At 48.9% G+C, this 15,458-nt stretch overlaps 1 protein-coding gene across 1 annotated transcript in view; it reads left to right on the forward strand.

Moving 5' to 3' along the window:
• LOC144821382 (uncharacterized) overlaps positions 1-15,458 on the forward strand; it is a 59,102-nt gene that overhangs the window by 22,043 nt on the left and 21,601 nt on the right. Inside the window, exon 3 of the mRNA XM_078678403.1 lies at positions 4,939-6,662. Within this exon, the coding sequence (XP_078534529.1) occupies positions 4,939-6,662 (1,724 nt within the window). The remainder of the gene's footprint in view (positions 1-4,938; positions 6,663-15,458) is intronic.

The raw sequence follows: 15,458 nt of genomic DNA on the forward strand, positions 1-15,458 counted from the left end.
CGGGATGGGCGTATCACACCTAGCTTTAACATGTCTTGCACCTCTCATCTGATGTCTTGCCTTCTTGCTGCGGGTATTCTGTATGGTCTCATTTTGACATGTTTTCCTTCTTCTGTCTCTATTCTATGTGCGATGAGGTTGGTACGCCCAGGCCTGTCCGAGAACATGGGAGCGAAGAGCTGTAGGGCCGTAAGTAGCTCCTCTTTCATCTTAGGTGATAAGTCCTCATTCATGGGTAACTGTCCTAACGTAGAGGTACTGGTTGTGACGGGTAATCCAAACTGGGAAGTTTTTGGTACTGCACCCACCCATTTTTTTTAGGAGATTTATGTGAAAACATTGTTTTCTCCACGGGAGATTTGTAACCGGCAGGTGGTATTGCCCAATGTTACTATGAGCGGGTAGGGTCCCATACATTCGCTCTGGAACTGTCTGGTGGATGATGGTGAAAGAAGCAAAGCCCGATCACCTACTGACAGTCTTCTCTATTTCTTTCCACGGTCATAATATTGTTTTTGCCGCTGTTGGCTTTTCTCGATGTTTGAATAAGCCAAGTCCCTCAATTTTCCCAACTTGCTCTTTAACTGTTGCGTGTAGTCCAATATCAACCTATGTTCGTCCTTTTCTTCCCTTTCCCAAGCTTCTTTTGTTATCTCTAGTAGAGATCGGGGCTGTCGCCCCTACAGCATCTCGAAAGCGGAATACCCTGTACTACTTTGAGTCTGCGTTCTAAGTACATAAAGGGCGAAAGGCAAAAGTAGATCCCAATCTTTGTTTTCTACTGACAGCATTTTTCGTAAGGTACTTTTTAGGGAGCGATTATACCTTTCCACCAGACCGTCGGTCTGGGAATGGTATGCGAGGTTCGTATCTGTTTTAGGTTTAACAGTTTCTCTCATGAGTCGAGACCTGAATGGGGTTCCCTGGTCGGTTAGTATTTCCTTGGGGAACCCCTCTCTCGAGAACAGTTCTAAGAATTTCTCAGCTATGTTCTTTGTTGTAGGGGCACGCAGCGCAAAGGCCTCAGGAAAGTGTGTGGTATAGTCCACTATTACCAACGCGCATGTGTTGCCCTTGGCTGTCCTGGGAAGGGGCCCGATAATTTCCATACCCACTCTTTCAAAAGGAGTCCCTATGATGGGAGTGGCTGTAAAGGTACTGCTGGGGGTTTACAGAGATTCCTTTTTTGACACACCTCGCATGTTTTATAGTACTCAGAGACCTCCTTATAAATGCCTGGCCAGTAAAAACTTTTTTAAATACTCAGTAGGTTTTTTTCCGATCCCGTATGTCCTGCCGTTAAGTGGGTATGGGCATAGAAGAGGATTTGCTTCCTGAAGGCCTTTGGTACCAGTAACTGGCAGAGTTCACCAGCTTTTCCCTCCCTATACAATAAGTCGTTCTCTATGATCAACTATGAGAACGGTGTATTGGGGTTGGTCTGGGCTACAGGGGCCATTTCCCAGGCGTTAAATAGGGTGGCATCGTTAGCTTGTGCAAATCTAAAGTTGCGATCTAATACCCAGTGTTCTGAAGCAATCAGCGCCGATGCTCGGCTCTCCTTTACTTTTGTGACCTCCCTTACCTCTGTTTGAAATAGGGACAAAAAACGGGATTATCAACCCCTATGATGAGGTCCTCAGGTAGGGACCCTATTACTCCTACCTTCACTGTACAAGGGGGCCTTCCCATGGGATGGAGGGTTACTTGTGCTAGGGATAAGGATTCACATCACCATGAACACATCTGATGTGTACTAGCTTGTCTGGGAGAACCTGTTCTGGAAGTACTAGTGCTTTTTGTACTACTGATTGCCAGCACCCTGAGTCGAGCAGAGCCCTTATACTTATGCAATTGATAGTGACTTGTACATAAAATGATGGCCCCATCTCTGCGGTGTACATCACGGCTCTCGGGACGTATCCCACCTCCATGGGTACTTTGGGTGCTTTTCTCCTGGGGCAGAGGCGTGCAATATGGCCCCATTCCCCACAATCAAAACATTGTGGTCCTTTCATTAGAGGAATTTCCATCTTGATGGGTCTGGGTCTAAGGGATCCAGCCCCAGTTTGGTTTTTTTTTAATCTTTGGTGCCTGTGAAGTTTTCGATGTCTTTTCAGCGTCCGCGTCCCAAGGAAGAGTTCGGGATTGGGCCCTGGAATAATTGGCGGCCATTTCGATGGCTTGGGCTGGTGTTAATCCGGAATGTTGTCTCAGCCACCTTTGTGTTCCATATGGGAGTGCTTCCATGAATTGCTCCAAATATATACTATCCATGATTTCCTCCTTGCTTCTTCTTTCTGGTCGTAGCCATGTGTCGGCTGCAGCTTTTAGCCTAAAAAACAGGGTCTTGGGGTTTTCTCCCTGGACCCCCTTCTCTTTCCTGAACCGGACTCTATAGGCTTCCTCGTCTAGCCCGAGGTGGTCCAGTATTATGGTTTTTATGTCTTTGTAGGGTGTGTCCCCGGTAGGGTTTGCTACTTGGTATGCCTCCTGGGCAGCTCCTGACAACAAAGGGGCTAAGAAAAAGGGCCATTTATCTTTGGGCCATCCACAGGCCCTCGCGGCTCTTTCGAAATTGGTGAGAAAGGCATCAGGATCACCTCCTGCCACGTACTTCTGTAATGCCATGCCTGACAGTTCCCATGGATCTGACTCATCCTGCCCTGATGAGAGTCCTGTGAATCAGACAGTGGGACTTGAAACGCGTCGGCATTTATCCATTTAAGACATTCAATGCCAGCGACATTCGCATGTTATACGGCATCTATTCCCTGATTAAAATAAGAATAGAGTGATACTGTATCAGGAACTGGGGTGGTATTCAAAAAGCTCTTTTTTCGCCCCACAGGATTTGCACTGACGATTCAGTTTTGGATTACTGGTTTTTGGCAACTGTTCATTGATGTATTCTTGGAAACTATGAGCACATTGTTCTTGTATTTATAATCACATGTTCACTGTTATGTTTTTTCATTGTAAATGTTCATGATTTGTTTTTCACCGTGTTGTAAATTGTATGGCAATACATGAAGTTGACGACGGTCTTGTTCTGTCTTGATATAAAAAGAATTTGATAATTAATTAAAAAGAAAACTGACATAAATCAATGTCAGGATAAACCAATAAAGTTTTGTTTATCCTTATTTAGGCATTCATTGTTTGAATCAACATCAGAGGCTTAGGTAAACTCCCTTGTTCTTCAGTATTCAGTGGCCCGACCTACCCTCTTTCCCACTGGGCCCAACCCCCCCTTCTTTTTTCAATGCCTGACGGGTGGGGCAGGGGAGACCGTCGCTCTACCACAGGAGTTGCCCCTGATTCTTGTATTGCCTTTTGTAATCCTTCTATCTGGGCAGCCATGGCATTTTGGACACTTCTCTGTCAGCTTGGGCCGAAGACATTTGGCGCTCAATGGCCCATTCCAGCTTCTCCTGTCCCTTTATTTAGTGTTGAATGAGTTGATCCATCTCAGGTGATGGGATGGAAGGGGGAGATCCCACTTCTGATACCAGTTGTGGCGGGGTAGTAGGAAGGGACCAGAGACTGGACCAAGGTAAATATGGCTTTATTTTTATAAAGGTTTTCTTTTTCTTTGAAGTAAGCCGTTCCGGGGAAATTCTAGCTGGGTCCGTTGTTGCAGCTGTACCCGGGGGTCTTATCTAGAAGATATTTTCCTCGTGGGGCCCACTCCTGTCTGCTTTGTCTGGGTTTCTCCACGTAGGACATGCAGGAGAGCAAGGATAAGGGTCAGTCAGGCAACAGCCCTCTATGTACAATGCCCAAGGGGGGGAACCAAGGAGTGAGGGATCCCCGCTGTTCAAGTGTATATACAATGGGTCTTTACACAATGGACGTCGGTGAATGACAGTGAGGGAAGTGTGATATAGGTAGGGGGGGGGGAGAATTCATACGGAGTGAAGCGCAGTATTTACAATTAGTGGCCCACAGGCGCTGGTTCTTCAAAAAAACGAACTAGCTGTTAACGGTGTCTCCCCGCCGCCCCGCCCAGCTCGACACACCTGCCATACCTGACTGAGCCACACCCCTCCGGGAGTGTGGCTGGCCGACTCGTGGGGACGGTGGCCTCCTGGCGCCTCAACTCCTCCCGCTCTTCTCACTCTGGTCTCCGTTTCTCGGTCAGCTCCCTCTCCGCTCCTCTCTCGTTCCCCAAACACCACACAAACTTCTTCCTCGGTGTCATCACACCCCGACTCTCGTCTTTCATCCTGCGTCCTGCGTCATCCAGGGGCGGGGCTTCGAACTCCGAGTATGCCCAGTTAAAGGAGCCGTCTCCTTCCGTGTAGCTTTGGGTGGAAGCAGCTTTGGTACAAGCTCCTTCCATTCGGATCTCTCTCCCGGTGAAAACCATTTTGTTTTTTCAGAAATCTCATTAAAAAAAAAACCTACTCATCCTACATTCTTCCCTGGTCTGATTCATTGTCTCCACTTTTATGTATTTCTGATTCAGATCCAAGAAACCTCAGATTGAGCATACGCTCTACATATGCAATAACATAACAAGCATTTTGTAGATCCTGTATAGGTTTGGTATGTTGGCGCGTGCTTCAGTCACTGAACTGAATATTGCAAGAGAGAGGTGTACAGTGCAAGTGAGGATGATAGCGCAGTCTTGTCTGCTAGGGTACTACAAACCTTTCATTGCTGCAAGGCTGTTACAGTATTCTATTTTTTTTTCATAAAAGTGTGCAATTTGAGCAGACCAAGGAACAGACATACGTTGAAAACAAATGTCAAATTAATGCCTTTCATAATATATTAACTATGTTATGAATATTGTTAAATTTTAATGAAATTTTTTCTGGTTTTAGAAATTCACAATTTCCTCTGATCACACTGGGGTTGGTGAGACAGGAAGGAGTATTTTGACAGAGTTGTCCTGTGATAACGTGTTGTCTTTTCTCTTTTCCTCTGCAGACACTTGAGACTCGAACATCAATTAACCAGAATGGGGAGAAGACGGGCTCCAGGAAAGAATGCGAAAGCGCAGTGTTCACAAGAATCCGTAAGAGCCACAGTCCCATCTTTACCTCTTCATGACGTCTCTGCTTCAAGATCGCAAAATGATACTCGGAGGGACCAGGAGCTGAAATCTCTTTCGGATGACCTGCCCCAAATTATCCTTTTATCCATGTTGGAGGAGTTGGAAGCCAAACTGGATAACTTGATGAATACTGTGGAGGACGTACCGTCTAGAGTCGCTGGGCTGATTAAGAAAATCTGGATAGAAAAGGATCAAGGCTCCCTAGATAATGCTGGAGTGTCTTTGGAGATGGTCTGTCTTGCGAGCATTAGAGAATGTGCTGTTAGCCGGTCTCCTGCGACACCTCAACTGGACAGGCCAGGTGGACCGAGCTTGTGCCTTCAGCAGGTGTTCTCTGATGGGCATGCACCACAGCATGACTGTACACTCTCTTCTCCGACCAATGTTCAAGGGCGACCAGAGGAGCCAAACCTTTGTCTACAGCCAATGTTTCTACATCGATGTGACCCACAGCAGGACCAGTGCGTGCAACCTGGGTTTCCAGATGTAAACGAGTTGCAGGCGGACGAGTGCATGCAGCTTGGTATTCCAGATGTACACGAGTTGAAGCAAGACCGGTGCATGCAAACTGGTTTTCCTGATGGAAATGGAGTACAGCAGGATTGTACTTTATCCAGGTGCCCTCAGACAGATTCTCCAGTCAGATCACTGGAGGTAAGGCGGTGTCTTCACTCAGAATTTGTTGATGGACAGAGACCAGAGCAAGACCACCGCATACAATTGGCGTTCCCAGAAAAGAGGGAACCCGATGAGCCCCTGAAGCAAGAACCATCCCCATTGTCTGATAATAGCTGGGATCAGCAACATAACCTCTGCCCACACCCACTATTTCCTGAAGGACACGAACCACAGCAAAACCACCGTATACAACCCGCGTTACCAGATGGGAAGGAACCTAATGATCCCTTGGAGGAAGAATTGATGTGTTTTGATTTCCAAGATCCACAGGAGAACAGCAGCCTACAGCCCGTGTCACCTGATGGGATGTCATCACACGAACACTTAGAGTCTGGGCTGTTGTCCTTTGATGAGTTGAGGTCACAAAACACCCAGTGCCTACAGCAACACTTATGCTTGAAGCAGAAGCTTCCTTATGCGCAGGATCCAAAAGTGAACTACGAGCTAGATTCAACGTTCCCTGAAGCACAGGAACCAGAGCAGAAAGTCAAGCTAGAACAGACCTGGGCAGATGCACCGGGGTCAGATCAAAAGTACAAACTAGAACCACTACACACTGCGGCACAGGATCAAGAGCTGGAGTCAAAGCGCCCTGAAGCACAGAAACCAGATCAGAACGACACGGTGGAACCACTGCACCCTGAGGCGCAGGATTCAAATCTGAAGTACAAGCTAGAACCAGCCTGTACTGATGCAGAGGGCTCAGATCAGAGCTACATACTCGAACCTCTGCATCCTGAATCACAGCATCAACATCAGAACTGCAAGGCAGAACTGCTCTGTCCTGAAGAGCGGGGTCAGTCTGTGCCCCCATCATGCCTAGAACTGGACACAATTACTGCAGATGAAGACGCCCCCTCAGACTCGATGGTGACAGGACCAACGCAGACACATTTATTGCCGCCCAAAGCCACTCCAGGTATGTGTTTCGCTATACATAGAAACTCGGAGTACATAATAACACAGGTAACCTCTTCAAAATGCATATGTGCAGATTTTAGAAAGTCTCTGAGGGGATTAATATGGTTTGGGTGGAACCCACTGAGCGATACTGACCTCCAGAGTATGAGTACACAGGGTGCAGATGTGTCCCTGCGTTCTCTGCCTCCGTTTCCACACAGGACTGCATCCTTCCTGTGCAGAAACAGGCCTGTTTATGGGACTCTCCATGAGAGAAAAAAGTCAGTAGCTCTCGTCTTCCCTTGTCCGTCCCCATTCAAGGCTGAGGAACTGGAAATGGAGCTATTCATGGGAAGAGTTACTGGCCGGAATCAAACTTAATAGTCGGATGCAAGTGATGTGGTGTTCATTGAGAATAGCAGACATGTGCAGTCTAGAGAGGGAAGTGTTTCCTGTTGCACAGTTACATTGGGTAAGACGCAGTCATCTCCAGTTCCTGTTATAAAAATCCTAGTCTGTATTCAGCCTCAACAGCCGGGACGACCAGGGATGTTGTTGTCACTTCAGGGTTCTCCACGAGTGCACACCACCTCATGATAGGCAGATACACAAAGTGATTTGTTATGTGACTTGTGAGTTCACCCACCCGCCTTCTAGCTCAGTCCCAAGTGTGCTATGAATGGGTTTAAAGGAAGATTAAAGTAGCGATGATCTCCCTACAGCAGCATCCTGCCTTTAGTAAACTCTTTAAGTATGTAAAATGTCATCGCATCATCTCATGTAAAATGCTAAGTTAGGGTTTGCACACCGTGGTGCGAGTTATGGATTGTGGTTCTAACTATAGCTTGCATATTGCAGTGGTTTGATCAGTTTTAAGTTTTTACTCTAAATGCACTTTACCCTTGTTTTTTAAGCAAATTTTCTAGTTGTTTTTTTAACCCCTTCACTGCGGCGGCTATTCTGGCGCAGTGCTAAGGGGGCGAAGGGGCCGCGCGGCGGGCGCATGCTGGTGACGGAACGCTCCGTCACCAGCCGCGGTTGCGCTGTGCTCATGACGGAGCGGTTCAGTCACGGCCCGCCCAGTCAATGGAACGCTCAGCGCAGGCGCGGAATCCGAGCCGCGCAGGCGTTCCGAGCGGGCCGTGACGGAACCGCTCCGTCATCAGCACAGCGCGACCGCGGCTGATGACTGAGTGGTTCCGTCACCAGCAGGGGAGGGCTTAAAGATCCATTCACTTTAACCTTATTCAGTGAAAATATATTAGCGATAAATTACCTCCCGTCACATATTATAAGGATATTACATGTCAGCGAGGAGTTCCATAACTATATAGAGGAGCGAGGGGAAGGTAGAGTTACTTTATAAGGTTATGGGACCCTGAGGTGACTTGCAGTAATCCTATAATGTGTGCCAGGTGGCACTTTATCTCATATAATACATGTTCACACCATCGTATGAAAGAGCAAACATGTTTGCAAACATGAAGAATGAAAAAAAATGCCTTTAGTGCAGAATAAGTGCAAAGGGGGTGGTGATGGACGTTCATCACCACCCCCCCTTTTGTACCGCTTTTGGCCGCCATAAGTATGGCAGGGTATGCTCAGACGTGAGTCCCTTGCTCAGTGGAGAGTCCCTTGCTCAGTGGAGAAGTGTGGCTCACTGGTTAGAGCAGGCAGACCCTGAAGCAGAGGTCAGTCCCGGGACCAGGGTTCGATTCCCGACGCGGCAGGGTGTTGAGCTCAAATGTCCACGGACTCGATAATTCTCGCTTCGGTGCCTGACCTAATCATGGGTTCACACTCTGCAACTCTGGGCAATAAGCTTGCTTAATCTCCACAATGGCCCCCCGCGGCGGGATGCCTGGCTTTCACCTTGGGGATGCCCTGTAGGGGCTATCTCACAGGGAAAAACCAGGACGGGTTCCCAAGGCAAGCGCGGAGATACCCCTTCGGGGGTCGATTCTGGCGCTATATAAGAAACATAATAATAATAACTTTGCCACTGGATTCAAGAAAGCCGGGCTGAAGACGGCTGGAATGCCAGAAACCGGTCCTCGGAAGCTTGTTTCCGGTCCAGGGAAGACATGGCTTGTCAGTTAGGGCTGGACTGTTCCCATGAGGCACAGGGTCAGACTGATTTGCATATAGCCATGTCTGAACTGGGGTGGCAGAGTGGGCTAAAGAACGGTGATGGATTAAACCCAAAACTTTTTTGCCTGGGTGTGAGTGTTTGATTGATTCAGATGCTCCGTCCCTTTCGTACCTCTAGTGCAGAATTAAGCACATCAAAAACCTGTGGGATATTAGAAAGTCCTAAAAAAAAGCTGCTGTACCTCGGAACATGTAGAAACATGCAGAAAGATTCCACGATTCCACCTTTCCTCTATCTAAGGAGTTGAATACATAAGCATGTTCTCTCTGCTTGTCACAGTAAGCTAGCAAAATAGAGCAGAATAAAGAAAATCAAAATTCCATTTATTGGTTTAAGCAGCTGCTTCAATTATGTTTTGTTAGACCTGGTGTGAGAACTTAGCCTGGCATATGATGTCCACTAGTTCTAGTGGGCACCTTGCACCAGTCGAATCGACCCTTATTGATGGTGGGTGTAAAGTCAACCTTATAGAAAGCTATCCAAATGGTAGCATGGACCAGCAGTAATAGGCTTAGACTTCAGAGAGCATGTGAAGCAAGCTGTTTTACCAATTATAATCCCTTGAGTACCAAATGAAAGGACACCACACAAGGTATATATCAAATATATATGTATGTATTCTAAACACAACCCCTCTGCACTCTTTATGAGTTCAGAGGTAAAAGTACATCACAAGTTACTTAATTAGCATACGATAAGTTGCACAAATACAGTTTTGCCCTAGGGGCCTCACAAACCATATACTAAAATAGTGGTATAAGAACCACGACAGAAATAGTAAGTAGACCTAGGGCCTAGGGAATCGCTGGGGCTACATTAAACAACCAAAGGTTAGGAAGTAGGAGACCCACAGGAGATGCGTGCAGTGTCTAAACCCAGTCACGAGTTACCATTGACTTATAATGGGAAACGTAAAAGTTACAAAGTTACTATTTAAGGGCACTTCCGGATGGACTACGACAAAGCCCCTTTAGACTAGGACACTTCGAGAGTCAAGACCCACTGGAGCACCGAAGTACTCGTGTTACCTCACCCAGGAAAGCCGGGTGCATAGGTGCCTTTTGGTGTCAGGTTTCGTCAATGTTTTCTATGGAGATCTGCAAAGAAGTGCTAAAGGCGACCCAACAAGCCACGGCAAACGCAACCCACGCAGGAAGTGAAGATTGGCTTTGGTGCAGACCAGCAAGGTCTGGGGAGCTTCTCCTTTGCAGGGAAGCTGGAGCAAGCCTGGAGCAACCAGGAAAGCAGTTTGGTTTCAAAAGAAAGTCTTCAGGGGGCTCACCAGCCAACGGACTAGGAACCGGGAAGACCTGTCGAGCTGAAATGCAAGAGCAGGCCCCACGCTGCACTCGTGGCTTCGGTGCAAATGATGCTCAGGTCTGGGGCTACTCGTACCCCAATGCACAACTTCGAGTTACCTCAGAAGTCGATGCAGTTAGCAAAATGCAGGATGTCCAGGGTGTCCTGTCCCACGTCTCTCGTGTCCGCCACGGGTCTCAGCTTTTCTGTGGATGTGGGTCGGAGTCAGAGAAGTATGGAAATCCAGTTTCTGTGTAGCTAAGTCTTCGGGTTCCGGCGGGAGCATCGACAAAGCAGACCGGCAAGTTACTGGTGGTGCCTGTTTGCACAGGGTGGTCACTCCTTGACCACAAGGGAGATGTCTTCAGTCTTCTAGTCAGAATAGAATGTCGAAGGTCCAAGAGTTCTGTATCAAAGTTTCGTTCCAGGATAATCTAAAGTCCTGGGGACACAGCTCCTATACTTATACTGAGTTAAGGGGCTGGATTACCTGTTAGGTCCCTCCTATGGGTGGACCTGGGAAGGGGGTAGTTACACCCCTTTCCCTTTGTCCAGTTTCGCGCCACAGCGGGGATGGTGTGCCCCAGCAACTGGTTTTAACCGGGCTATGCTTGGAGCACCTTGTGTGCCCCAGGCAGTGTCTGGAAAAGCATCTGCTGATGCAGCCCTCCCTGCCCCAATACACAAAACCCTGTCTGGGGTGGTGCTAGTACCTCCCTTGACAGGAAACCTACTGTCCAGGCCTCCCCTGCTGGAGTTTCATCCAGCAGCAGGAGGTCAGACTCGTGTCTGTGGCAGCAGCATCCATTTTGTGATGCTGAGGCTCTGTTTTACTTTAACCAGGGTTAGCAGTAACTATATGTCTTCTCCCTCTAGAAGAGTGGAATACTACCCCCACCACCAGAACTGGTAGTATTCCAAAGTGTTTGACACCTTACACGACATGTTTTGATAAAGCCAAACCAAAGTTAGCATTAACCGCGAGGATTATAATGCACTTAAGAGTATATGGTATGGCTATATCTTAGAACAGCTATAAGGAGATGGTTCTGAAAGCTGCAGAGGGGCTCAGCTCATGCTAGGGCACCCTCTCACGTAAAACCAAGCACTCTGCCTCAAGGATCGATAAGGCGTGACTTATAGGTGCACATGTGTCTATATATAGGGTAGATATAGATATACTATATCTAAGTAAGGGGTGATTACACCACCTTACCCAAGCCGAGTGATCATCCTGTGGTGTCAGTTTGTAGGGCCAGCCAGGGGTGGCATAGTGCATGCTGCAGCCCCTGGTAGGCCTTGGATGCACCTCTGCCCTGGGTACCTATGGTACACTATACAGGGGCTCACAAGGGTGACCCAGTAACCAATCTGGTATGTACCTAAAGTACATGGAGTCCATTTTATAGGGAGAGCAGATAGCCTGGGGCCCTGAATAGCAGGATCCCAGACAAACTAAGTCGAAAACCAGCAAAACACTAGGCAAAAAGTTGGGGTAACCATATAGTCAGATATCCACCTTCCTACAACCCCCCCACCCCCCCCAAAAACAAAGAGGGTAAGGCTATCCGTGTCCAGGTAAGCCTATATTGCCTAAGTGGCCATATAAGGAAGTACCTGCACTAGCATGGTTTCCCCCTGTTTCATGGACTACTAAGCAATCCCTCACCCTAAGGGTATCAGAGGGTCTCCACCATAGGTAATCTCTACCTGTGGTTTGTTTTGGCAAAGTAAAAGGCTGGTGCTGGGATGGAGTAGTGAAGTGAGGCTCCACTAATGTTGGGCTCAGCTTTCTCCAATCACTATCCACCATGTATGCCTTTCTTTCCATTACTGAGTTGCACTGTACTCTAAGGGTCAACCTCTGGCTGCCTACAGCTGGAGGCTGGGTCCCTTTGTTGGACCACTGGAGGGACAGGTCAGGTTTGGGGCCACTGGTTCACAGGTATCTTTTATGTTGGCTGGATTTAGATGACAGTCCCGACTAACAGAGCGCGTTACAAATCAATATATAACATAACATAACACTGGGCGCCGTGCCACTGCTAATCAGTGCCACAGCACGAATGCTCCCCTTGCAAAGATGACTGTACGAATTAGGATAACCATAATGCCTAAGTCTGTATAGCATGTTCTAATAGCAAGTTGCCTTCCATTTCACTGTTACTATTGTGAAGCTATCTGTTCTGATAGGCCAGAATGGGCAGGTTGACAATTACCTTCTATAATCCTATCAAACCACCAGAACCTGATAGTAACTTCAAATTTGAAATGTTTATGCTCAGGACAGTGAGATACACTTTTTAGTAAGAACCATTTATATATCCCATGTTCGAAAATGGATCTTCTGGAAACGCTGTATTTCCTTGCCTGATCTTTCCTGTAGGCTTTGCTAGTATGTGTATTGGCCGTCTGGTTTTGGAGCAGCTGGGCCAGCTGGGTCAGACCTGGCTGGAGAGAGAGATCGGTATTCAGAGTATGGGGAGGGGTGACTCTTTGATCTGAGCAAGGCCGTGCCTGGCAAGGTGAATGATGGCTCCACCCCCCCACTTGGCGTCTGATAGCAGACACCCGCATTCTGAAAGGGCAGGATGTCGCCTCATGAACCAAGTGCTCCCCGACCCCACCATACTGATTCTGACTGGATTGAGTGATTTGTGGCTTTAGAGAACAAAGACTTTTGAGGTATAAAACGCTGCGCTGGAACCTTGTCCAGGTGTTTTCCTTCTGGATTTCAAGACGAAACTCTTTCCGAGTGAACAGAGGAAAGGACTTTTGAAACTTTCACCAAGCTTGCTGAAGAAACTACCTGAGGGCCTGAAACGAGAGCGCCTCCTGCTGAAATCACAGGGACATTAGACTTCACCCCGTCAGCTGTCGGAATCCCTGTTCGAGGAATTCTGCTTGCAGGTGAGGCCTCCGTCGAGCAATGCGGAGCCTCTAGTTCTACTGTGAGGAACGCGGACTGGGAACCTTCACTGAATCTGTGTGGGCCACTGCAGCTAAGAGAGAGCTGCCGTCGCTCAGAGCCCGTCTGAATTTGAACCTTCAGAACATTCGCTGAATCTGTGTGGCCCCCTGCTGCTAAGAGAGAACTGTAGCCACTGAGTGCCCACCATTGTGCCAGCCTGGTCGAGACCATCCTTCATGCTGTGGGCCGCCGTAGCTAAGAAAGAGCTGCTGCAGCTGAGTGCCCGCACCTTTGCCAACTTTGTATCATCGTGATTCGTCTTGTGGGCTGCCGCAACTAAGCGAGAGCTGCTGCCGCTGAGTGCCCGCACCTTTGCATTACCGTGATCTGTCCTGTGGGCCACCACAGCTAAGAGAGAGCTGCTGCCGCTGAGCGCCCGCACCTTTGCCAATGTTGCCTCATCGTGGTTTGTCCTGTGGGCTGTCGCAGCTAAGAAAGAACTGCTGCCGCTGAGCACCCGCACCTTTGCCAATGTTGCCTCATCGTGATTTGTCCTGTGGGCTGTCGCAGCTAAGGGAGAGCTGCCGCCGTTGTGTGCCCGCATCTTGTTCACCATTGTCAAGGATTGTCGTATCGTTGTGCTGCGCTTTAATTCAAAACTGCATCATAATTATTGCCTGCAGTCTGCCTTGGTTGCCGCTTTGCTTTGTATGCATTTTTGAATTGCCATTGTAACTTTCACTCTGATTGCGCGTTATCCCCAAGCGCTCTGCTGTGCTCACCCCTCCGCTGCCATTTTGTTTGTTGTTGTCGTCCTCTGTAGCCCGCCCCGCCTCCCAGCTGAGCCGCCCTCCCACAGACTACATACAGCGCTCCCTTACCTGGAAGCGCTGTGACTCTCTCTTCGCTTTTGGGCTGAGTGGTCGCTCCCCAGTGTCCCTGGCGACATCTGGTATCGTTGTGCTGCGCTTTAATTCAAAACTGCCTCATAATTATTGCCTGCAGTCTGCCTTGGTTGCCGCTTTGCTTTGTATGCATTTTTGAATTGCCATTGTAACTTTCACTCTGATTGCGCGTTATCCCCAAGCGCTCTGCTGTGCTCACCCCTCCGCTGCCATTTTGTTTGTTGTTGTCGTCCTCTGTAGCTCGCCCCGCCTCCCAGCTGAGCCGCCCTCGCCCCTCCCCCTCCACTATCCATATATGACAGTTGCTCCCGCGCGCAGCGTTCACGCGCAGCGATCGCGCCCAATTCGCGCTGAAGGTGCGCCAAAGGTAAGCCCGTCTACGCCCGTCCGCGCCAGGACCGCGCCCAGCGCCAGAGCCCCTGGTCCTCGCATTGTCCACCCCTCCCGCATTACTTACGATGCCACCACCCTCCTAGCCCTTAACCCCGGCCGCCCCCCCAACTGCGTCCAAGCCGCTCCTGGACACACCCATGGACCCTTCTCCTGCAAGTTCGACGGCACCAAGAACAACTCCTCATCTACGAACACACAACAGATATCCGACCCCAACCACCTACAATGCATCCTGCTCAACACCCGCTCGGTCCACAGGCACGCCATTGACCTCTGGAATGTACTAGACTTCATCTCTCCGGACGTCGCCTTCCTAACAGAAACATGGATGAACGCCTCCTCAGCCCCAGACATCACCATTGCCATCCCGGAAGGCTATAAGATCATTCGCAAGGACCGTACCGGCCACACAGGAGGAGGCATCGCTATCGTCCATAAGAAATCCATCCGCATCTCTACCAGCTCAGACGTCAATCTCGCCAACTCTAAACACCTTCACTTCCAGATCCACATCGACCCCAAGACCACACTCAGAGGCACCCTCCTTTACAGGCCACCAGGACCCCGCGCACAATTTAGTGAAGACATCACGGACTTCATCACTCCACACGCGCTCCCCTCCGAGGACTACATCCTTTTGGGAGACCTCAACTTTCACCTTGAAAAGAACAACGACTGCAACACCACCACCCTATTGGACAACCTCGCAAACCTCGGACTTAAACAACTTGTCACCACCTCCACCCACATCGCAGGTCACACACTCGACCCTATCTTCACCTCCAGCAAACATGTCTCCTTTAGCCACACCACAGCTCTCCTTTGGACTGACCACAGCTGCGTTCACTTCACCTACAACAAGCCCGCATCCAACAACCACCCCCAACCCACTCTGCAAAGAAACTGGAACAAAATTACCATCGACCAGATCTCCTCATCGCTTCTTCAAAACCCCCCCGCCCACTCCTCAAACCCAGACCAAGCAGCCACCAACCTCACCCAATGGTTATCCAACAGCGCCGACATCCTAGCACCACTGAAAAAACGACCAATCAAACTAGGCAGCAAGAAGGCCTCCTGGTTCAACGATGATCTTAAGAAATCCAAGAAACTTTGTCGCTCCCTCGAGAAAGCCTGGAAAAAAGACCCAACCAC

This window comes from Lissotriton helveticus, chromosome 1_1 (assembly GCF_964261635.1).
Source record: "Lissotriton helveticus chromosome 1_1, aLisHel1.1, whole genome shotgun sequence".
NCBI lineage: Eukaryota > Metazoa > Chordata > Amphibia > Caudata > Salamandridae > Lissotriton > Lissotriton helveticus.